A 26294-nucleotide genomic window follows, 5' to 3' on the forward strand; every position below is an offset into this window, starting at 1 on the left:
TACAGTATTGGAATGCCCAATTTATATGAACACAGATTATAGTTAAAATCTTTACATTATTTAGCAATCAATCATCAAAAATAGTTTTTAATAGCCGAAGAACTATGAAAACTATAAATAGGTTTGTTATACCTGTTCTGTGTCATCGGCTACGTCCACTAAACAATAATTGGAGCCGGAATAAAATTGATTAATTGTATGACGGGACCAGTAAAGCAATGATGCAGCCAGCACTTCCACAGGGAACTGAGGATACGGGTCGTGTATTATCTCGAACAATTCGGTAGGGTGCAATGCGGCTATGATACTTCGTGACAAATAAAAGTCCATGTCAAATAAAGGATGCATCTGCTGCAGTAAAGTATCAAGTGGTCTGAAATAATTCAAATATATTTATTAAAAACAAGTTCGAATCAACCCTTTACATTTCTCTATGCAAGTAGGTAACAAAATGATCGTTGCTATCAAAAAAGGCACCTGAATATGGTTAATCAATTAGCAGCTTCAATAACTAATGTTTACTCTTCATAGATATTACAAATAAACTATTATATCACTATCTTACACAATCCATTTGTTAGCATTTTTCCAAAATGCTTGAACCGTGTCTTTTATTGGAACAATACCCCACCAATGGGGAACACCTGCTGCATGTTCTAAATTTTCTTCAGGCTGATCATACGGTTGACACAAACCCATTGTGAAATGAAGTAGTGGCAAGCAAAACATCCAAGAAGGATCCTTGCAGTACATTGTTGAACATTTAACAACGTACACCAAGCCATTTATCATTTTTCTGAAATCAAGAATGTAAATGCATAATTATATGGACTTGTTCAGTTAAATGATATTAATTTGTTACCTTTTTTATGTCGATGTTTACATGTAAAAGACAGTTGTTGACATTCTTTTTCGAAAATGGAAATGGTCGTGTTATTCATGATTTTTGTATTAAAAAATAAGTCATTTTGTATCATCAAACGTTTGAAATAGAGGTTCGGCTGAAATATACTAGTGTACTTTTTAATCGCAAACAATATGAACACAATGGCTAACACATACTCATTTTGGAAAGATGTTTTCAACTCCAATAATTCATGGCATGTCTTTTTATGTGGATCTGGATTCACATGCATGCATCTACAAATGAGCTGCCAATGTTCATGCGACAAAACAACTTGCAATCTGTGACAGACGATTGCTATAACCATTGCGTGTGTAACCCGTTGTCCATGAGTAGGGTTTTTCTGCAAACTTTTCAATATTGGGTCGAACAGAACATCTGCAATCTGAAGAATTTGAAAAGCATATGACAAGTTTAGCAAAAAGCACATTTGATCCAGAATATTTGTACACAGAGTAAATCACTTTTCTAAAGCACATAAAATGTGCATTCATATATCTTCGAATGACATTAGCGAGTTTGAAAACAATCATAGTGTGATAATGATTGACAAAAACACATTGAATTCTGTTAAGTTAACCAATTTGGAAATTATAATTGATGGTTTCCATACACAATATTTATGTTCAGGCCTTTAAAGTAACTCGGGTAAGTCAACTTGTTCGCTCTGAGCGCATATTGGTGCATATACTCAATTCGCACCAAATGCTTTCAAAAATAAACGTGATTTAAATGTATTTCATTTCTTTCAAATTGCATTGAGCCGGTTCCATTTAGGCATGAATGTAATTATTTTGATGGATTTGGGTCTTTGAACAAGAAGCGATAATATAGTTTTATAAGAAACTCCTACCTCTGTTTAAAAAGTGTAATTTATTACATTACCTGTTTGAGAAAACGTTGATCATTGTCAAATAAGTTCGCATCATACCGATAAACCTTCCGTAAACCCCCAATAATAGCATCAAGGCTCTCGAGTGATTCTCGAAAAGTTTCTGATAACGAGTTCATATCTGCTTCTGGTCTGAACCAAAGGGGCGCAAACGCACTAACAAAAAGCTTCAGATGCTTTTCACAGGTTTTCTTCACTTTGTCTCGAAGGAAGTCCCAAAACTTTTTCAAAAGGCCTTTGTCGTTTGCTTTAATTACCATGCCATCATATTGGTGCCAGGTTTGTACTGAAAGCAAAAGGCTTACCAATATAACGCTTCACCATTGTTGTCGGATTAATAACTAAACATACTGATAATATAATGAAATAATCGTTATGTGGCAATATTGGAAAATTATGTTGTTGTTGTTATTAGTATGTTTTTAATGGCAATATCTACACACTAAATGTAGTTCGAAATTTGAATAATAACAGCGCATAACATGCAGTTTAAAGCACTAATTAAAGAAAAAACATGTCTTGCGATGGCGGGTATCCAGTCATTTCACTACATGAACAGATCTGGATATGTGAATTACTGACTGCCTATTAACAGTTCGTTAAAACCATCATTATGTCTTTAAATAATATTCAAAAAAAGATGTGCAATAGTTTTATGTACAACTTTCGATTCTTTAATACACTTTGTTACAATTGTGATCAGTCGACCTCATTTAAAATTCAAGACAGATGCGACGTTCTTTGGCACAATTGTTCATGTTTTGCAGCTGTCAGGATTTTAAAAGGTTTTAAAAGATTCTAATGAAGTAATCTTTAGAACTTTCTGCTGTCCCAGGAATTGTTATTTTATAATTATTTATTTAAAGTTTACGACAGAACTCGTCCGAAACAAACACAACATTATTGAGTGAAATACAATATATGTTTTCCGGTTTTAAGCTGTATTGCATTGCTATGCTTTGCATTGACCTTTGCAGGGCGATGATCCCTGTTTTGATCAGTGTATGTTATACTTGTTTATCCGTTATAATACTAGAACAAGAATTTATATACTGATACATGTATAATATTAGTGCTAGCTATAACAGCGAACCATCCCGATGTCTGTTGAGAAAAAATTTGTTTTTAGTTTTTTGTCTTGACCTACCTGGCATATGGTTGTTTTTCTTTATGTTAGCCACACACTAAAATGCACAACACTTATCGTTTTATCTAGACAAGATTTTAAAAATAAACGAGACTAGAACAAATTTGCTTATCTTGAACATATGCTTGAAATATATGCATATTCATGTTTATAAACATACATAACAGAGTACCTTGCTGTCCGTTTGGCAGAACGACTTTTCTGTTATCTGCTTTATTCATTGTTCTATGAATGAAATAATCTTCAAACACGACATTTGTTTCACTCAAAACAATACAATATTTGTATTGGACTCCCTTAGTCAAATTGCTTTTGTGAATCTGTCGCACGTATGTATATTCAACAAACTTTCCAAATTCTCTGAAGAAACACAATAGCAATTATACACATCAATTTCAATAAAATAACATACGCTGGATTTTGCTGAAACTGTTCACAATATGAAAGCTATTTTATTGTTGATGACAAGTTTTACAAGTGCGATCTCCTCGATAATCCACTCTTAATAAATTTACGTTTAATGGCTTTGTGTAAGTAGACACTGATAGCTAGTAACACATTTTAACGCTTTGCATCTACATTTTATAAATTTACTCGTGGTGAAGCTGCAAAATAGTATATGTTGAAAGTAGATCAAATTCGTGTGTAATACTTTAGACTAAGTGTCGGCTGTATGGTTACCTTCCTTTATTAGCTTCCTGTGTATTAGTCTTCCATTCATCTAAATCAAATACCAAAACCACTTTCCCTCCATTTGCCAGCATCTTCTTAGCAACCAGAGCGTGAAAAATAACTGTGACCATGTCCCTGTAAACAATTCAAACCAATGGAACATCGTACATCTTAAGTAAAACGTTTTACACCTAACTGACTCGAACATACAATATATCAGAATGTCAGAGTACATAATCGATCGGCCATGTCTATAATATTTAAATTCAGAAACGAAAATATACATACAGCTTCACAGCGCACAGAAACACTTTTGAAAAACGAAATAAGCAAGACCTGTGTTTGTATAATAAAATGCTCCCTAGTGTGGTTTAAAGAGGCGCAGCAGCTTATTTAGAGAAAATTGTCAAGTCCAAGGCCCATATCTTCGTAAAAAATCAATGTACCGGAACGAAACGCAAACATAATCTTCAAGTCATGTAGGTTGACTCTTATACCAAACAGCAACTTAAAGAACAAGCGTTTCGTTAAAAAAAACTCCGGAAACGGTTATTATTGAGAAAATTTCTAAGTGCAGGGCCCATAACGTCCCCAAATTTTTATGGACTGGAACAAAACTCACTCTCCATCTGTAAGTCATGTAGGTAGACTCACAAACCAAATATCAGGGCAATAAATTGAAGCTTTAAGGACAGTGCAACTGCTATAAGCCACGATACCGGGTGCATACAAAATCAAAATTAAATATTTTACTTGGGTTGTGTTATACCGACTTTCAAGTCGATGAATTCGTATTCATGCAGTGTCAATTAACTTTGTACACGTGTGGTGAACGAGAGTATTGTGCGTTGAAAGGCAATAGCTACTGTAAACTTGCAATTGAGTTCCAACAGAAATGTATACAATTAAGTGATTTGGTTTAGTTTCACGTTTGGTGAACGGGAGTACTATTCGTTTAAAAGCAATGATTATTGTAAACTTGCATTCAAATTCCTATAGAAATGTTTGCATAATCAGTGATTTGGGTAATTGTTCTTTGCAACTATAACTGCTCAGTCCACGGATGTTCAGAGCAACATGCCTACTTTGTACTGCTTCATATTCAATAAACGTAAAGAGAACGATCATGTATGTTTTCACCAAATATAAATACCTCGAGTTATCTGCTGGCAGCGTCGGCTGTTGAGTCTTCTAGAGAAGAAAGGAACAACTGGCATGAATTTATTTTTTTTTAAATATCAGCAGGTCAACTAGCTTAAAATTGAATTTTTATATTCATAAATATCGGTGTGTTTTGTTGTTGTTGTTGTTATTGTCTTTAAATTAAAATGTGTATGCAAAACAAATTTCAAAATATTGACCGCAAATATTTAATTTACAGTTTAGTGTCAGTTTAAGAATGGAAACAAGTGAAGAAATATGAACATAAAATGTGTTATTAGTTATGTGTGATCATAGTGTTGTTGTTTTTTTCATTTTGTGGAGTACTTGTATGCAGACTTGGCTACATGGTTGATGTGAATTACTCACAATCGAGCTAATTCAGATATATTTACCATATCAACGCATTCTTGTGATTGGTTCTTCCGAGTTTTATTATTGTCCGTCATACTTTTTTGTTCAGAACTGCCAGAAGTTGTTTTCTTGGTTTGCACAGAATAGTTCACATTTGCAATGTTTGTGTTTTGAGTTGCTGAATGAGCATGTGTTGAAGTCTGTGTAAGTTTTTTCTCATTTTCAATGAACAACAAAGCGACACTTTTTAGTTCAGTTTGGACTTCCCCTGTATCATCATCAGTACTTGTTTTTCCTGCCAATGTAGCGTCTTTCTCCATCCCAAAAACCTTCTTTGGAACAGTTTTATTTTGTGAAGAGTCATTTGATGTAGAATCTTTAGGTTGATAATCATCTTTTCCTTCCTTAACGTGGTGTGTTTGTTCCTGTTTAGCACGCAATTGTTCGGATTTTTTCTCATGTTTAAGTCGTCTCTTTGCTTTTGAGCCCGCTGGGTTATTTGTGTGTTTCCTAATTCTTGTTCGTTTTCCTTTTACAATAGATTTTGTATCGTGTTGGCTGTTTTTATCAATAACTTGTTCCTCATTCTCATCAAAATCCGAACCAGACTCATCATCATCCGAATTAATACTCTCACTTCGTTCAGACATAACACTAGCAGCAGTTTCATCATCTAAGTTTAACTGTTGCTTGTCATCTGCGCGATCAAGTACAATATTGTCGTTATCACTCCTGCTTTTTGAAACATAAGATTGGTAGGAAGGATCCATGGTATTATCAAATGTTCCCATTTGTGATGTCTTTGATGTATTTTCATCATTTCCTGAAGCTGAATGATAAAATCGTGGGCGGTCATAATTCATTTAAAAATGAATTTAGCCTGAACACATGCTTATAATCCAATAAAGTATTTTCATACATGACCCATTTCCCTACTCGGTAAATTATTATTGCAACCAATGACAAAACACATGCGCTAGACTATGTATTTCTTAGCATGTCCAACATAAAGAGACATTTGCAATCATAATATAATAAAATACTTCGGAATTTAAGTCCAAATAATCAAATACATCGATCCAGATGGATTGCGCCTTATGTTTTCATATCCGTACAGTAAAAACATAATAATATTGCGATTGCAAGATGTCTCTCCAAAATTAGTATTGATTGTTCTAGATTGTGCATCGCAATCAGATAAACTCTATACGTCTGGATTATTTTAAAATGCATGACGAGGAAAATAAGGACACGTTGTCAACTTTTGCCTTTGACTTCTAATAGAAGCTTTCAAATCTGACTTAGAGGCCCGATGTCTAAATGATACATTCACTCTTATTGCATCAAACATCTGGGCCAAGTTACATACTTGTTCATCAATTGTCTGCAGTGTTAAAGGGGCATTTTCACGTTTTGGTAAATTGACAAAATTAAAAGAAGTTGTTTCAGATTCGCAAATTTTCGTTTTAATTATGATATTTGTGAGGAAACAGTAATACTGAACATTTACCATGCTCTAAAATAGACATGATATGCATCTTTTGACTATTTAAAAACCAGAAAATTATAAAGCGTTGCAACGCGAAACGATTGAATAATTTGGAGAGTTTTGTTGACGTTTTATTTTGTGAAACTACAAGGATTTCCTGTATGAAGTATAAAATACATCCTTCATTGTATTAGTACTGATGGCCGAGTGGTCTAAGAGGTGAACTTTTACTCGAGGAGTCCAGGGGTCAGTGGTTCGAAACCTGTTGAGGGTTACTTTTTTTATTCTTGATTTTTTTACTGGAGCTTTTTAGATCTTATGTTTACATTTATTAATATAAAGCATTTAATGACAAACTTCAATACATGCCCAAATCTGTGAAAAGGCCCCTTTAAAACCTATGGGCAACTATTTTGGAAAAGAAAAGACGGTCAGCATAGAACATTTGAACAAATCGACCTGTCAATTAATATATCCTATTTAGATGTTGGTCATGCTTATAAATGAACAACGTTTTTGCTTACCGAAGTCAGTAACACTGTCAGTATTTACTTCAGTTTCAATCTTGTAGGAATTTTCATCTTTGATTTCTGAAGTTGGTGGCTGTAAAGAGGGTGCAGCATTACCCGATGCTAACGAGATTGATCGTAGAATGGGATACTTTCCGTAACCTCTCAAGTTTGTTTTTTGTTCTTGAACATCTGCCTTATCGTCAATAATCTTTACAGGATTGTCCGATATAGCAACAAGCTTGCTAATGTCATTCTGTATCTGATTTTCTATAATGGTATCACTCTTTTCCACCTGAATAACCTCTGGTTCAGGTCCATCATGACGCGTACTTGTTGTACTTTGCAGGGGTTCTTCTGATTTATTCTCCAAATGTTCTTCTGGATTACTCTCCAAAAAAGATGTTTGAGGTTGATCCTCCTGAGCATCAGACGTTTCCTTACTTTGAGCCATAGCAGAATTTTTATTAACTGATATGTCATCATCGCCACTGTTTGGTTCTGTGTGCGTGATTGTTATCGATACAGAGTCCCCTTCGCCTGTTGATAAACAACAATTATAGGGAAACGGATGACATACACAAGAAGTTCATATAAACCAGTATCGATCTGTTTTTCTTAGCCCTTGTGAAAGGATTATTGTTTGATACAGATTCATGACAAGAAGTGTAATAAGTACAGCTAAATGTATTTACACAGTATGAATTAAAATTTCAATAAACTCAACTCGATTTTAATAAACTTGAATGCTAGTTTTTAAAAATATCCCACCTGTTATGGATGCACATTTTACGTGGGAACTTCCAAATACTTGTGCAATAATATGTATATCCAATGAAATGTGCTTATCAATGCGATAAAAAGTAACGATTAAGTTAAACTCAATTAACAGTTTCCCATTCTGATTGATCTGTAATAACTGGTCATGTCAGTTGGAAAAATAGTATCTATAAAATAACTTTGGCGGCGTGTTTGTTTGGTATGGAACTACATGAAGCCATGCAAAAAAGTAACGCAGTTTGGTTTTAAACACACAATTGGGCAACCAAAGTGTTGTGCATAATTACACTTTTTATTACATTGAATATGGATGCTGAAAAAATATATGTGTTACCTGTTGACTCGGTTTCTAAGCACACCTTGCACATCCTCTCGGTAACAGGACATTCTGCGCCACATTGTTGGCAACTCCCAATAATAAACTCGTTTGGGTCAACTTTTCTGCCACAGTTAAAACAGAACTTTTGAATCGATTTGATAGCTGCGTCGCATGGTTTACCATCGCCATCTTTTCCAGTACAGTTTATAAGCTCTGTTTTTCTTGGCTCAAATTGTGTTCCACATTCGATGCAGAATTTCCCCTCACTTTGCACCGTCCCACAGTCGGCATTTGGGCACTTCATAGCTGCTGTTTGTTACATCTCAGACTGAAATACGATAAATAAAACATTACATTCGACTGCAAGTGCAATTTAAATGGTAGTATACTAGTAATCAACATTTTATCCTACAGCTTAATGATTTTATATAGCAAATAACGACCGTTGAATAAAGATAAGGTTTTATTCAACAGGTTGCCTTCATCCAACGGCAAGTACATGTACATAGGGACTACTTTTTTGCTTTTCACCTCTCAGTCTGGCTAAAGGTCAAACGCAGTGAAGACTTTTAGACGATTAAGAAGTAAGTAGTTAAAATGTATCGAGATATTTTATTTGTTCTTAAATTAAGATTTAAATATAAATTAAATGCTTTATTTTCAAATCAATATACCGTATATAAATAAAATCAATTCAAATGCAGCGTTTCTTTAAATTAGTTAAGCTAAAAAGAAAAAATCATGAACCAAACGAGGAACTGAACTAGTGTTTCCCAGACATGGTAACCAGACACTCTTACTGCGACGCTAAAAAGCTTACACAATTCCTAATATTTTAGAAAAGAGCTTATTTTACTACACAGATAGACCTAATGACATAATGTCTGCATTTGGTACGAGTGTGTGTGTTACAATGTGAATAAACGTGTTGGAATATATTACTTGAATGAATCCGGTGAGACTGAATTTTCGATTTCTGTAAATGTCGAATGTATTCCAATAACGCGATGTATTGTTAAACAATTGACGGATTTAGAAAAGTGTCAGTGAATTGTTCTTTAACTTTTCGAAGGAAAGCGATGTTGACTAAAAAGAGTAATTTCTTTCATGAATAAGTCGTTTTTTGTCAGTCGATCGAAGAATGTCTATCCACAAAGAATTGCCTGCTTACTCCAAGTGCTTTCAAATGGAAAAGATTGATGGCGATGAAGGATGCATTTTAAAGGGTGTGCAGAAATTTCATGGAATTTTTTTATCTTCGTGGAAGCAAGCAAAACTGGAAGAAAACGAACATGTTTGTTACACAATTTTGGTGAATAGAACAAGAACCAGTAGATGTTTAACATTTTATGCCAGTTAGTAAAATTGTGTAAAAAGACGAGTTGTTTATAGACTAAAGCTAACACTATTGCGGGGATAAATGCTGAATCATGCTTGACGAGTAAATTCAAAATGACAGCATTTTTGTGTATTTTGCAGTGGTGGAACTGGAATTTTAGTGTGAACAAAATCGTATGTGTTCCACTTGAGTGTGTAATATTTGGAATTCTGATTAAATTTGAATCGAGGCATATAGCGATATTTTGTCTTGTTACTCTGCTTTTGCGTGGAATTGTTTTTGGACTATTTCGAGTGGCGTTAACGGGAACGATCACAAACAATTCTAATATTACTACGCAAATTAAAAAAATATTGTAGAATAAATAAAATACTATGTTAGTTTGATTGTGAACTTTAATTTTTCCGACTCGTCTCAGAAAGGCTTACACGACTCGGCAAGCCTCGCCATGTAAACCTTTCTTCAACTCGTCGGATATTGCGCAATAATAACGCTGCTCTCTTTATATCGTTAGGCAACACATGTTCATGTTATAATCCCCTACGAAAGTTTCAAGTTCCCTCGAAATCAATATAGGTCGTCCTTTTATTTCCCGTCACAAAACATAACAAATTTAAAAGCTCGAGGGTGACGCTGCTTTCTATGCATCGAGCGAAAACAGAATGTTCGGTCTTCGGGTGAAATAAGTTCCTACCAACAATTCAAACAGACCTACCAACCAACATTGAACGGTAATATACCACAACTTCTTGGCATGTTAAATAAATATGAATATGGCAGTAAAGCAAGGCTAATGAAAAAGAAAGTACAACGAGAATTAACACAAGCTACATCCAATCCCTTCGATGAACCAACTTTAATAAAATGCATCTGTTTTCGAAAATTCTTTTTTGTTCGTGGCATACTAATGAATATGCAATAAGAAACCTTTCACTTGTACTTATAATTAACACATTAAGTATATTAACAATCGTAACTATTATGGTTTCATTTTTATGTTAATAAAAAGTTGAAATGTGCAAACAAATTTAAACAAACGATTTCATAAACACATATAATTAAAACGGATATTTTTGTATAGGATTTTACTTACCGAAAGAATCCAGCTAGTTTAGTAACGATACATATTTATTTCGGACAAGAAATCGACAAGGAAGAAAAATAAGATACAACCATTTTCTGAAAATATGTTATCGTTTATAAGTCACTTTGGTCAAATTTAAGCGGTTTAGTGCACAACGATGCACAATGCATTAAAGAGGGATTCAAACATCAATTACTAACAACATTATTTTTACATAATAAGTACGCGACTTATTCGCCTTCTGTTCTGAACTTATGCTCTAAGTTGCATAGTCAATCACAGTGAGATATACTTATCAATTGAAAAACGAAACTATATTTTCTAAAAACATGTCTTCCGCTAATAATATTCCTATCACTATGAGTCCCACAGCATGGGGTATGGTGCTGTGATGACAATTCATATTAGTATGAGAAGTCTCAAGTTACACGTAATAAACTCTTTATTAAAGACAGAACACAAAATAAAACGTCGACTTTTCGAAAGTTACCTCTATTCATGCTTAAATGTATTGATTACAAACGTGCGGCAATAATATTTAAACTTTAACTAACCAGGCAGTGTAGATACCCCTATGTCGATATTGGTTTGTAAGCCTTGTGAATAATAGTTGTATCAATATGCAAAAACATTAAGCAATATACATGCTGACAGGTTTAACGGGTCTAGCGTTGTTTGTAAGCATTTATGGTAGTTTTATCATTTACTGATATTTGCATTCACAACTGTGTATGGATCTTCAATAATGAAGGCATCCGCATTCAAAATAATTGTGTTTTCCTTAAACGAAGTCAGCCTAGTGAGAAATGATATCAAACATTAGTTCTGCAGAAATTGTAAATATTTCATGTAAATTAAATCGAATAAACATGGGGAACGTTTGACATAGTTCATGTATGCCTTGATATGTCTTTAATATTGTTAAGTTAAAGTGTTGGAAGTCCGGTTAAAAAAACAGCTACGCACTAGCCGGTTAGATGTTCTGCGGTAACACAATTGTTAATCGAGAAATAAGTTTTCATGCGACGAACCAGTGCAACCTTAACATTTGACCTATATACTTTTTAGTTGATAGGATTCTCCTTTGCTCGTGAGCTTCCAAAATACTAATTCGTTTAGATCGCATCTCACGTGTGAAGACCAGTTGATCTTGACATGTTATCCTCATAGTAAATCGGCGTCTTCCGTTTCTCTTGAGTAAATCCCATTCATTTCAACATACACATTTATTTTTTTAATAATCCCAATGTAACATGTACCTCAAAATCAATAAGTCTAGAAGGATCAAAGGTCCAGCGGGCATGATTGTAAGGCTTTTTTCTAATATGCCATTTAAGTTCTACATTGTATTGGGTAAAATAAAATTGTAATTCCCCAGAAAACCATTTCTTCCACGGGGTCTAAATCCAAGTTGGCCAGCAAGATGGCCAACCAAAGACCTAAAAAATACCTTTTTGTTTGCAAACGACACACACAATACATATTTTTGGTATGATTGTGGTAAGCTTTTTAATTTAAGCAATTAAGAAGATATTATTCTTATTAGACAAATATTTTTTTGGTGAAATATTATATATGTAAAGAAAAAAATGACTATATCTATAAAAAAAATAGGTACAAAAGAAACAAGTTCTTTTGGCTTATGACATGTTTCAATTTGTACCTGAACGGCGGTATAGATACAATTATCATCCTAATTACATGTATACACACATATTGGGCTAAGGAATATAATAATACACTATTTCATGTGAATAAGATCAATAATTAAGACATACAAGACCACATAAGTGGGTGGGGCAAAGACAAATATAAGAAAAAATGCCTTATATGCATGTTGATATATTTTGAGATATTCTAGCCTTGTTATTTTTATGTACTTGAACGGTTACATACCCTTACTTCTTCGAACGGAAAATAATTATAAATAATGCATGTAAATCAAGGCTCGTGAAATCGGAAGAAAAATTAAAGTTTCATAACCTTTATATAATTGCATCAATCTTCGAGGACAATATCAATGGCTATGCAAATTGAAGGAGAGACCTTTTATTAATGCTCAAACCTATTAAGACAATTGAATACCTTACGTTTTCATTTTCATATATAAAAAGTAATTAAAAATATTAATGCCAGAAATATGTCGGCGAAACATATCGGTTTCATAGATAGAAATTTAAAACATGCGTATTCAGCAAAAACATAGTTGTGTACTTTCAAAAAGGATCCAGCTAGTTTATGCCAACGATAATTATTTATATCAGACAATGTAATCGACTATAAAGATACATACGAGATAACCGTTTTGTGTTAAATATGTCACGAATAAGAAGTTTTAATAATATAATTTTGTATTTAAGTTAATCCTTTATTCCATTTTAAACTTATCGGTATTATAATCAAATACTTATTCATATATAACATTATACAAACTAGAAACTGGCGCATAAAATCCCGTGTTATACCATTCCTTGTACGTAACTGGCTGAACTGTCAAACTTGTTCGTTTGCTTGTAAGCTTGTCGCCAATGTAACAAGATATGTTTGTGAAACACTATGTCCCCATATATCTGACATTTGACCTTGAAGGATGGCCTTGACCTTCACCACTCAAATTGTGCAGCTCCATGAGATACACATGCATGCTAAATATGAAAAATATATCGCAAAAGTGTACATTAAATAAGCGATTTTTACCCACATATTTGGCCTTTGACCTTGAAGGATGACCTTGACCATGCATACACATGCATGCCAAATATGAAGTTGCTATCTTCAATATTGCAAAAGTTATGGCAAATGTTAAAGTTTGACGCAAACAAACAAACACACAAACAAACAAAGCAACAAACCAACAGACAGGGAAAAAACAATATGTCCCCCACTATAGTGGTGGGGGACATACAAAGTATTTCAGGCGTATACCCTTCTCCAATGTCATTTTGGCCTACATATGAGTTCAAGTGCACAACAATGTCAACTGCTTTTTCGATCAATTTAAAAATCACGTATTCACGACATTGGTTTTACAATACGTTACACGGCTAATTTACCTTCTATTCTACTGATATGCTCTGAGTTGTTTAGTCCATCAAAGACTGTTATACATTATGATAACAATTGAAAAACGAAACTACATTTCTTGAAAAGGACCATTGCTAAATATATCCCTATATCACTGTTTGTCACAGCACGTGGGATGATGTGCTGATAACATACGTATATTATTGATCGCATTCGTCCAGCAATAGCCTTTAAACTACAACTTTCTTCACATTGTAGATATACCTAGTTATTGGTGTATATGCAAATTTATCAATACGTAAATACATTAAGCTAAATACAGGCTGAACATTTTAAAGCGCCTAACTCAATTGACAAGTACACACCGAACAAGTTCATTATCGATTTAACGATAAACCAGAAGACCCAACCAACATTATGCTCGGTCTGTGGCAAAGTTGTGAGGCCTCAAAGCCATTTGTTTACACTGGCAAAGACAACAATACGGGTAAATAGGTCGGATCAACATGTTTCGTTTACTTTTTTTAAAACTCCCAACTTAATGGTAATATGCAATAGAGTAAAGACACCTTCAAAACCTTTTTTCAGCTTTGCTTCTTTAAAGTGCACATGACCGAATGTTTCAAAAATGAGTGCTACTGAAACATTATAAAAAAACTCACCTGGAATACGAAATACGAAAACAAACGTTTAAGGGTCACAAGAGACAAACAACCTTTTGACGCCTTTAAGTAACTAATTGGGTCGTTATTTAAAAAAAAGGTAAATGTGTTTTTCATGTTTATGCTATATCTCTTATATACTTAAAGGTTCAACGAAAAAAACGTAAAAGAATTCTCTTTCAAGGGGTGCAAAGTAAACTTTCGTAAAGTGTACTTCACTTAAAATCATTCCGTTATATAAGATATTCTTCTTTAAGTTGTGATTCTACATGTATTTGAAAACGATGTGTTCGTATGAAATGAATACATTATATTGCATTATAATAAGTTGCGTTTAGTATTATTATCATATTGAAGTATAGGACTGATGGTAAGGATAATGCATTTTTTTAATACTTTAATTTGCTAGTGTAAGTCTACCTGACGGTCTAGGTCAGATTTCATGCGCCATTGCAAAAGTATTTATTTTACCTGCGAGTTGATTAGAATTCTCAAATATCTTAACTATTTTACCTACAAAGTGAAACAAAATCAGTGTAACCCTTTGAACTAAATATTAAAATAAATACTAGCTATACCTGAACATAAAATCATCACATGCATGTGACCGAAATGACAAGTAGATTTTCCAGAAATCAGACCTTAATCGACAATGCTGAAAAATGCTGAAGAAGCTTTTTGAAAATGCTGAAGAAGCTTTTAGAAAATGTTTCGTAATATTATGTTATTACAATGAAAATAATAAATTAGATATGAAAAATCAATATAGGACATTGCAATTACCATCACATCGCATGACTATATATACGATAGATAAAGTATAACGACATTACAACCTTTTTTTCCGGAAATCATACAATGCCCCTCCCACTGTAATACAAAACTGAATCAACCATGTACAGTAGTGTAGTGTTAAAATCAACAAAAACTCGTTTACAAAGCATGACCATCGTCAAATAAATTTACACAATACCAGTACTTACGATTTATTTCCGAACAATAAAGTTGCTGATCAGTTTAACCTGTTCTACCTTCTCGACCCAAATCATATGGAAAACGAAAGTAAAACTACATAATTCAATACATGGAAATGACCAATCTCCACGCAGAGTCGTCGTTCCTTGCTCTCACATACAACTCTGCGAAATGCTCAGCTTGCCATTTTGTCTATAAAACAGGTAAAACCGAACAAACGCATTCAATGTATATTTGATTGAATATTTAAGATCGCATGCATTAAATTAAGAAATATGACTTTTAAATGTATGATAAATCGTGCAAAAACTTGCGAGTTTTAATGCAACTCTTTGGAACTAATTTATTGCCCATTTACGCAGATGGAATCATTCCCCGCACTTCACAAATGTAAACAATTGAACATATTTTTTTTGAGTGACGTTAGGAATTGCTTCGACGTGTGTATGTATGTTGGTTTCTTAACATAAAAAAAAAACATATCAATTTTATAATAATGAATTAAGACTGATATAAGATATCATGGTATAAGATGGTTTTCTTTAATGCAGTGAATGCAATGTAACCGTCGTGCAAAAGATTGTTTAGTATTATGTAACCTCAATGATGAACGCTTGGAATGATCATGACATAAATGAGACGCTTTCCTAACAATAGTCCGTTCTGAGCCCAACACAGAGGTGAATCTATCTCCACGCAGAGTTGTCGTTCCTTGCTCTCACATACAACTCTGCGAAATGCTCGGTTTGCCACTTTGCCTATAAAATAGGTCAACCGAACAAACGCATTAAATGTATATTTGATTGGATATTTAAGATCGCATGCAATAAATTAAGAAATAAGACTTTTAAATGTACGATAAATCGTGCAAAAACTTGCGAGTTTTAATGCAACTCTTTGGAACTATTTTATTGCCCATTTACGCAGATGGAATCATTCCACGCACTTCACAAATGTAAACAATTGAACATAATTTTTATTGAGTGACGTTAGGAATTGTTTCGACGTGTGTATGTATGTTGTTTTCGAAACATCAAAAAAACATATCAATTTTATAATAATGAATTAAGACTGATATAATATATCATGGTATGAGATGGTTTTCTTTAATGCAGTGAATGCAATGTAACCGTCGTGCAAGAGATTCTTTAGTATACTGTAACCTCAATGATGAACGCCTGGAATGATCATGACATGAATGAGACGCTTTCATAACAATAGTCCGTTTTGAGCCCAACACAGAGGTGAATGTAATGTCACCGTCGTGCAAGAGATTGAGAGGTGAATGTAATGTAACCGTCGTGCAAGAGATTGGGAAATGACATTTTGTACACACCGGTCTTACTGACCTGTGTTCTCACGCGAAAAGAATTGTGGGTAGCACTTCTTTTACGAGTGAAAAGTGAAAGCGAAAGTAGGTCAGGTAATCGTGCTTCTGATAATCGCTATCAGTCTTAATAGAGAAGCACAATCGCATTTAAACATGATTAAATAACATTTCTTTTAACAACATTACGTTTTAAACACACAATAACAACGATTTTTCTTTCATTATTAAGATTGTCATTCCTATGCAGAACTACTTTGGCGGAAGCATAATTCCACAAACCAGGGGAATGCGATGCGTCTAAGCATAGAGGTGACAATAACGTAGTGACGTCACCATCTATGTATAGAATGTGGAAATGAAATAAACACACATTCTACGGTGTCCTTTCGGAGCCTTTTCAACTCGTTAATACACATATAGGTAAGAATGCAGCGTACTCACAGTTTTTCTTTTATAGTTTTATTGTAACTTTAGATTTTTACAGACATGTACATGTGTTTATATGATGTAGTTTATCCCTCTTTTACAGCGAATTCGGTTGATTAAAGCCCCGTTGATTAAATCTCTGCTATAAACCACGGCACGAAATGACGTCATTTTTTCGACTAAATGACGTCATAAATCTCGAGAAATTATCCAGTTAAACTTATTTTGTTTAAATAAAAAGGTTTACTGAATCAAAAAGTGGGATACATAGAATAATAGATTTGTGTTGATTATAGATCAGGTTTATCATGCTCGTGCTTTTTGTTTTCTAAGCCTCGCATGATATAAACCTGATCTATAATCAACACTAACCTATTATTCTCTATATTCGTGCGATGTGCTGAATACCATTCTGTTATTTCGATTTCATTTCAAAATACAAGTTTCTGTTTACAAATAGTGTACATTTTTCGAAATAGATTTATTAACAAAAAGACCCTTGCTATAGTGCTATTGGCAAAGCTGAATCTTGGCCAGCAGACTTCTGCTATTTTAACAGAGGCATTCTTTTTAAATGGACTTCATATCTTATTCGTAATTTTTACATATTGCTGCCGATTTGATTATGTCAATTAATGCTATCAATTGAAACAAAGCAGCGTCCTTAACGAATGACCTATAACAACCTCAAGTATGAGAAAATAATGAAAAAAATGTGCATCTAACGGAATTCAAACCGTGCTCATCGGCACTACCCATACTGCCAATCCGACTGTTTATGTATTCTGTCTATGTATGTCTTTTTTTTCCTCCGTGAATCTATGCTGCATATTGTAATGAAAAACTTGTGGTCAGCGAATTAGATGTTTTGAAATGTGACCTAACCGTCAATACGTTTTTTTTTATTTATGCTATTACAGATTATTTCTGATATCACTTGTATGAGTAGTGAGTACTGCTATATAATCGTTAAAGACCTTTTCGACATTTAAAAATCAATTTAGTTTAAAATGACAGCATTTTTATAAAATTAAATTACCTTTATTTTAGTTTTTGAAATGAATAAGAAAATTTCGACATCCACTTGGTGCAATACGTTTTAACGGCATTGAGTGAGATATCATAATATAAAGGTTGTTAAGAAAAGAAAATGGAAACATATTAAGTTGTGGGATAAAAATCTTAGCAATATTCATGACTATGGGGGAAAAACATATAACTCTGATATTTTTCACTAGCTGTCATCGAATCCTTATAATGTAAGAAATATTGCTCCGCCTTCTGGCGGCAACGTTTTTGGACGAACGGAACCATTTTTGAACTCTTCCAAGAGATCATAGGAACAGGTGTCTAAAGACAAATGTCTTGATGATTGTGCACGAAAACGCGTTAACAAGCATAATCTTTAGTTTGACCTAGTGACCTACCTTTGGTCACTGTTGTGTCTGCTTGATACACCACAGGGACGACTGGACGACATCACCCATTTATCATGATGAATGTCATGTACAAGTTGCATGAAGATTATGCCAGTGAACAGATAGATAAGGCCATTTTGGATTTTTCGAAGGCCTTCGATAAGGTCTCTCACCAACGTTTGTCATCAAGGTTGGAATTTTATGTCATGACACCAGGCGATGAATTAACTGTTTTTTTAGCAGATCGGATCCATAAAGTTGTTGTACATGACGCCACATCAGAAACACCCATCGTAACATCAGGAGTACCCTCAAGGGACTGTCCTCGGCCCCTTCTTGTGTTTACTGTACATTAATGATACTACTGATAACAAATCCTCTGTAGTACGACTATTCGCAGATGACTGTGTAACCTATCGTGTAATTAAATCTCCAGCCGATCAACAGAAACTTCAGCAAGATCTTGATAAAATTGTAGAATGGAGTAAGTCATGGCAGATGGAATTCAGTGTGAAAAAAATTTGCAATAATGAATATCTCCAACACATCCAACAAAGAACGTTATAAATCTATGATGATACATAAGTGGTGAAACTTGAGTAACTGTATACCACCGTGCATATTTAGGCGTTGAATTGAACAACAACTTGAAATTTGACACTCACATCGAAAAAATAACTGGAAAGGCTTCACAAACTTTGGGATTTATTAAACGAAACCTTAACAAATGCCCAAACTAGTTTAAGAAAGAGCTTATCAATCATTAGTTAGACCACAGTTGGAATATTCCTCACCCATCTGGAATCCTACTCACAAACAAACAACTCAACTGATTCAAATCGAACAAGTACATCGTAATGCTGCCAGATTCGTAGCGAACACGCCTTTCAACCCAAACCAGCCGGATAGTGAAACATCAATCATCAATGAACTCAATTGGCAGACTTTGCAACAACGGAGACAATGCTTTGACTTGGTTATATTCTACTGGTTGCACAGTGTATTATACGTTGGCGAACGCTATTATATTCGTGTTTTAAGAAGCACTCCGCACTCTAAATTTGCAGATCGTTTAGTCCTCTTCAGTAGATGTCCTTGAGACGTTGAAGAGTATCTCGTTGAAGTTGAAATTGAAATACGTTATTTATAAAGCTACTATTTTACATGTGCTTAATAAAAATTATGCTTAGACATCAAGGCCGGTCATACGTAGCAAAACCTTATGAATCTGTCGAGTGGATGGTGGTCTCCCAATGTCAATGTAAACTGTTGTAGTTTTAGTAAAAAATCTCAACCGCGTACGCACTACGCAATATTCATAACAAATCTTTGACTTTGATATTTTCGTATTTGGTATACACGGTAGTTCATATTATTTAATGAACAGCGATCTCTGAAATTCTATAGTCAATTAACGGTGTTTGCATTCAATTGAAATAACGTAAAAATGTTTTCTTTGACAATAATCTACCAATAATTTTGACAAGCTACTATACATGTTATTTCACATTACAACAACACTTCTTTTTTACACCAGTAATGTTGCTTCTTCCATATACATGTACATATAAAAATTGGTCACACTTAATAACTCATAAGGTTGCACGAGACATATGACAAGTATTCTTTCACCTTATTGTATTTAGGCGTGAAAACTACACTAGCATAGAGTTGACAGTAAAATGTGTTATAAATATGTTGAAGATTTCCATCGCGTAATTTTGTCTCTCTGTTATGTTTAGTTCTAAAACAACTTGGTAGATTAAAAACATGTATGCACTATATTCCAACAAGCAAAATAACACTCATGACTAAGTGATAAAGTATCAGTTTATTGTTATGGATACTCATTGATCCAAATCGTTAAACTAATTATGCGGTTGTAACGCTTTTCATCAATTGATCAAAATCTCGTATTACTTTTTTTTTAAATTTGAAAGCCTGTTGTGGGGGGCGTGTTTGCTTTTTGCTTCTAGATGTCCCGGGTTCGACCCCAATTGAGCGAAGCCTTCTTAAATAATTTTCTTGTTATTACAACCAATAAACTATTCCAAACTAAAACAGTTTTGTAAGTAAGTTTCTTTTATTATTAAAAAAATTAAATTCTGTGAACAAGACCCATTAAAAACAATTTGTGCATTTGGATGTTTTCATTCTGCCCAGTTCATTTTATTAAGTTGATCCCGAATTGCAACAACAATTGTGCGTTGATAATTTGTGCAAGGCAAGGGAATGTGCAATCCACTTGTTCTTTATGGTGACTGGAATAGATCATTCAGTATTGACTGACGAATTTTGTCAAAAAGTTAACATTTTATTCGAAGCATACTTATCGAATAACAACAACAATACCACCGCATTTGTTATCAAAACACTATGATTGCAAAAAATGAAATGAAAATATGTATAATTACAACAAAACTTAATGTAAGAATCTCACATAATAAATAAACAAGAAATATTTTTTAAAAGATATACGGCGTTGATGTTGAAATGTTTGCGACCAGTGAAAGAAGATGGAATGAAGCAACCATGTATTTTAATGAAGGTAGTGTGTGATAATAAGACAATTTTACTGAATTTACAAATTTGAATAAGAAGTGAAGGACAAGAAGAGGTGAAAGTGTATGTTTTATTGTCAATAAGTAATGTAATGACTAGGTTTTCATAATTGAACGAGTAATACATTAGTTTCAATAAGAACGAAAACATACTCGCCACTGAAATACTATGAACATAATGAAATGAAATAAAATATAATGTGTTATAATGTGTAAAGATGTTAGTAGAATGTTAACATAAAAGACTCAATATTGCAAGCATCATAGTGATATGATTTTTTGCAGAAAGACAGAACTTTAAATAAAAAATGAACAAACAAAGTACAAAGAAACATATTTACACTAATAAACGCTAACATGGATTAGAATAAATCAAAGACAGATTTATTTCCAACACCTATATATTTCCTTTGTATCGGGGGCTACCGCCCCCAAATCCCCGCTTTGTCGATAGTGGTAAACAACTGCGTACCGGTAAAGTGCAATCTAGCTAGCCTGTTTCGTAGTGTTTAGTGTGACCGTTACGGCATGTAAACAATAGCTTCTTTTAATTGTAGAGACATGTGATTAATGCTATACTGCTTCGTAAACTAAGGAAAAACATTTCGATGTAATGTTTAGAGGATGTTTTGTATCATAACAGTTTTTAATTTATTGTAATTTACATGCAATTTACAATTTATTGATATTTCAGTTCAAATGATATGCATCCAATGTTTACGGTGATTTTTTTTTGTATATAAGCCAATGCACAATTCGGATTTATTCATTTGGGACCTATCATGAATGAAGGTCATCTAAGGTCAAACGTGACGTTAAACAGCTACGCCGAAAAAGCCCACGTAAACAGAATATGTTAACTGTCATTGAAAAACTCGACAATTCTATTTTTTAACCAGGGTGCCCAAGGAAAGTCCCAATACACCATATACAAAAAATCTGATCCATACGGATTACACCAGGGATAGTTATAAAGCACCATGTTCGTAGTAAACTTAATTATTTAGACCTGAAACCTGTGTCAATCAAGAAAACGTAACCATTTAACATTTTGTTGAGTGTGAGAAATAGCATGATATCTCTAAGGTATTTTAACAATGAGGTGATACAACAACACATTCATGAGCATCTTTCTGTAAAAACGAATACATGAAAATTCAATGAAAACATTTATAATATTGGTATATATACATAACCCAAGATCGCAATCAGAGAATATCATATGTCATTGAATGACAAAAAAACGAATTTCATTATGTATGTGGTGTGAAAGCGGTCCTCTTTTATCTCATTTTTTTCTAAGAATTACATATTTTGTCCTATTGCAATCAAATAACGTTGAATTACAGTAAACATATGATATGTGTTTACTAGAAGCTTACACATTTTAACAGTTTTCAAAGGATTTTCGCAGGAATCCGTCGGCGAAGTCCAATCGTGAAGAGGTATTGGAATGTCCAAAAATTTCATCCCGATTTCAACGTTGCACGCAAAGCTCACAATTTTTATTTCTAAGTTTTCCAGCAACGGTTTTAATTCGGCAAAAGGGTCAGGAGATAGCGCTAAATCACTCAGAATGTTTCGAACACAACCGGATGACTCTCGCGATGTTTTGTGTGCCAAATAAAGAGCGTCTGAAATAACAAAATAAAATGATCGAAAATATTAAGAAAAAAGGATGTATGCAGACGATCGTATTGTAATATTAAAAGACGCGGCAAATGAAATCAAAACAGAAAATTATGAAATATTTTACTGGAGTTGTTCCAGCATGATTTGGTTGCTGTGATTCCATTTCAAACGTATCGTTTGATCTAGCAGTTGCGCACCAAGAAAACGCACTGTGTATCTGCAACGAACGCAATATACCAGTATTTCGTTTCGGGGAGGGGGGGGGGGGGGCAAAATGATGATTTGCATATTTATACCTACCATGATTTCAATTAATACTTAAAGCAAGTAACCATGTTCAAATACAAGTTTATCATGGTCTGTACTTACCAGTTCTATGGCACCATTGATCTCATGAATGATTCCGTCCGCAGTACGAACAAGATCCGTAACAAAGGTAACGCATGTCGTTGTTAAAACTGGTCTATCCTCAAATCTGACGTGCATGCTAAGGACCCTCGAATTGTCAAGAAGAAACCGGATAAAAACTGTGCTTGTAGCAAGAGCACATATGTCAGGAATAGACTCTAGTACTGAAACGAAAAAAGTACACATACTGATCAGAATTTTCGTTAAGGTAATATACTTAATGTAATTATAGACCATTACGTGTACTAGATCTTGTTAAGCCAGAAATATTGTTGATATATTTAGACGCAAGTGATTGTAAACAAACCGGACTTTATATGACGTGTTTAACATTTAATAATTATGCAATGTCTTTATTCATTTCATTGTACTGCCTTTTGTAATTAAATGCATTAAACTCTGATACAATTTTATTGTAGTGATCATATAAACTTACGACCACGTCGTACCCGGCATACTACTTGGACAACATCTGTGACATATACGTGTCCATCAAGTTTTCAAATTTAATAATAGTTAATTCAAATGAGCATTAACTATTGAACATATATATCTTCTAAAAACCATCATGGTTTTATTAAACTGAAGTTTTATTATTTTTATTACATTTCTTAAAGACAACATGGTATGCACAAATGCAAACTGCTCAACAATTTCTTTTGTTTTTCTAAGACAACTTATGTTTAAACCTTCTTTCTGGAACAGCATGTTTGATTGTCGGCGTAATGATCCTTATTACATTTTAAAATAACTTCGAATATATGTACAAAAATGTAAGGGAATTCCAACCTCAACGCTACATTTTAATGATACCTGGTAGTTTTGTTATTATAAATTTTTGTGTTTGTTTATGATTCCATATGATTTGGAATTTCTGTTCTTTCAATAAAGCAATCCAGATTAATCCGATACCATTATAACATGGTCTTATTAAATGATCTCAAATACTTTTAAAATAGTTTTACGAACGTTACTAACGCAACCCATAGGTCTATTGGCCTAAGATCTACTGGTATCAGCTGATAAACTGAACAATTTCTTTCGTTCTTTATGGATAACTCAATTTTGAGAATTCCCGTTTCGATTAATGTCAATTATAATTATTAATATTATCACATCAAAGGGCAAACTTCTTATTAATTTTCAAACATCTGTTCATTGACATGGTGTTGATCAAATTGGTGTTCGTTTGGCTGCAGTTTGAGTAAGCTTTATAAAACAATAAAAAAATCATTCGTTTTATGTTTTAAGTACAATGATTAAAAAGTTAAGCGCAATTAACAGACGGAAATAACAAATATCAAAAAAGCGAAACAAGAGATGTTCACTGGGGGCTGACGAGGTCAAAGCGTAGTCCGTTTCGCTACGACGTCGGGTATATGTTTCACTACGAAAGCATTATTTTAATACAGTACCTATTTTCAATAACAAACTAATAACAAATGCGCGTAGTTGCAACCTTTAAATTTATTTTGAGCTAAAATCGAAATATTTTTATTTGAAGCAATGCATAAGGTGGTTATTCTGTTAAAATAGCCAATTACGGTAACTTAAATTAAACAAAATTACATGTTACTTTGATTCGGTGTACATTACACATTTTAAAGTACAAAACAGGTTACGAACATGTATTTTAATTATTCAAATGCTTTGTTTCGAAGGAAATTACAAGTCGCTTTATGTATAGGTTTCGCACAGAGTATGTATTGGTTGCGCAACGAAGTACAAATATAATGTATAGGTTGCTCAACGAAGTTTCTGTATCCATTTCAGGACATATCACATGCAGGTTGCAGTTAACCTGGGACAACTGGGGCTCCACCGGTAAAGTATTCAAATGTTTAATACCTCCGGGATGAACCAGGAGTAACCGGGAAGGACCGGCAATGACCGGCTTGGCACTGGAAACAACCGGGACTGCACCGGGAACAACCGGGACGGCACCGTCAGAGCACCGTTTACTTATGTAACGTAGCTATAAAGGGACTCTGTCGGCATTCACCGGGGCTCCACCGCGGCGTTGCTGTAGCTCTGCCGGGGTGTGTTTTGGCCCCGGTGGAGCTAAGGTGCCGTCCCGGTTGTTCCCGGTACAGTCCCGGTTGTTCCCGGTGCCACCCCGGTCGTTGCCGGTCCTTCCCGGTGACTCCCGGAGGTATTAAACATTTTAATACTTTCCCGGTGGAGCCCCGGTTGTGCTCGGTCGTCAACGGTTCATCCCGGTGGAGCACCGGTTCATCCCGGTAGGGCCCCGGTTCATCCCGGTAGATGCCTGATCACGCACTAAAGCTCCGCCGGCATCATAGTTAGACTGGGCCTTAACCGCATTGTAACACGAGGTAAATTTACCGGCCGTCATGTACGCAGTAAACAATAACCTGTGACAGAAACCCCACTGCCACACCTTTACAACAATATATTGATTATCGGTATGCAATTGCGGATTGTGCCATTTGGGCCCTACTTTCCACACCTTACGGCTGTTACAGGTGTTGATTTTACAGGTAAAATCATGTATAAGAACATGAAATTCATCTCAAAATTAATTGACGATAACCGATTTTCAAGAAAATCGCTTTTATATATACAATGTAAAAATCAAAATCCGTATGAGATAAATAATGATCGAAGTTGGGACATAGGATTTACTTTGACATAAGCAGAGTTTCGAGATACGCGAGTTGGGGATAACGAGAATCGAATGTTATTTGATAAAGAGTACCGTATGCTATAAGGGGTTGTCACAAGGTGAAGATGCGTCATTTTATTGAGACCGACGACATTAGGTTCTCGACTCTCAACTGTCATCTAATATATGGATTTTCGATTTTAATCGTTTCCTTGGCCTAGTCGTGAATTTAATTATATCATAATAATGTGCATTGCCATGTCGACTGTGCGTTCGGATCATGTTGTGCCGTTGTTACTACCTCTTCCTCAAGGAAACATCCAGCCACTCATGACTCTGTATTAAATTGTTTTTTCTTTATTTTGCCTTTGAGAGATAACAATACGTTTCTGTGAGGAACGCATACACGCAAAAGTTGTCATAGCGAGGCATATACGTATACTGTGAGAGACATGATCATGCTTAATATAATATTAGCCTTTATTTCTGATAACTGGGCCACAATACACATTTCTAACCACACCAGTGGCTTAACGATACATAGATCAATATGGAATTGTAAAATGTTGTCAATTAAGTTCA

General features: G+C 34.2%; 3 protein-coding genes across 8 annotated transcripts in view; 1 reads left to right on the forward strand and 2 right to left on the reverse strand.

Annotated features, from left to right (window-relative positions):
* Nucleotides 1–15405, reverse strand: part of LOC127851335 (E3 ubiquitin-protein ligase RNF213-like) — a 173717-nt gene extending 158312 nt beyond the window's left edge. For 4 of the 6 annotated variants that reach the window (XM_052385050.1, XM_052385051.1, XM_052385054.1 and 1 more), the window contains exons 1-2: nucleotides 566–739; nucleotides 133–373 (exon numbers count right to left, since the gene is read on the reverse strand). In XM_052385050.1, the coding sequence (XP_052241010.1) occupies nucleotides 133–373; nucleotides 566–729 (405 nt within the window). In that variant the 5' untranslated portion in view covers nucleotides 730–739. Of the gene's footprint in view, nucleotides 1–132; nucleotides 374–565; nucleotides 740–15319 lie in introns of those variants that run through there. The other 2 variants (XM_052385048.1, XM_052385053.1) reach the window with 2 other exon arrangements.
* LOC127849704 (uncharacterized) lies at nucleotides 789–13889 on the reverse strand. The gene is made up of 10 exons (XM_052382449.1): nucleotides 13704–13889; nucleotides 8243–8555; nucleotides 7144–7668; nucleotides 5172–5959; nucleotides 4769–4806; nucleotides 3625–3750; nucleotides 3116–3303; nucleotides 1790–2082; nucleotides 1013–1289; nucleotides 789–796 (listed from the first exon to the last, which is right to left on the reverse strand). Exons 2-10 carry the CDS (start codon nucleotides 8529–8531, stop codon nucleotides 789–791), a joined length of 2532 nt encoding a protein of 843 aa, XP_052238409.1. The 5' UTR covers nucleotides 8532–8555; nucleotides 13704–13889.
* Nucleotides 15406–23032: 7627 nt separating the features above from the next.
* Nucleotides 23033–26294, forward strand: part of LOC127849705 (extracellular matrix protein A-like) — a 36402-nt gene continuing 33140 nt past the window's right edge. The window contains exons 1-2 of the mRNA XM_052382451.1: nucleotides 23033–23114; nucleotides 24860–24910. Coding sequence (XP_052238411.1) covers nucleotides 23033–23114; nucleotides 24860–24910 — 133 coding nt within the window. The remainder of the gene's footprint in view (nucleotides 23115–24859; nucleotides 24911–26294) is intronic.

Source organism: Dreissena polymorpha, chromosome 11, assembly GCF_020536995.1.
Source record: "Dreissena polymorpha isolate Duluth1 chromosome 11, UMN_Dpol_1.0, whole genome shotgun sequence".
NCBI classification, from domain to species: domain Eukaryota; kingdom Metazoa; phylum Mollusca; class Bivalvia; order Myida; family Dreissenidae; genus Dreissena; species Dreissena polymorpha.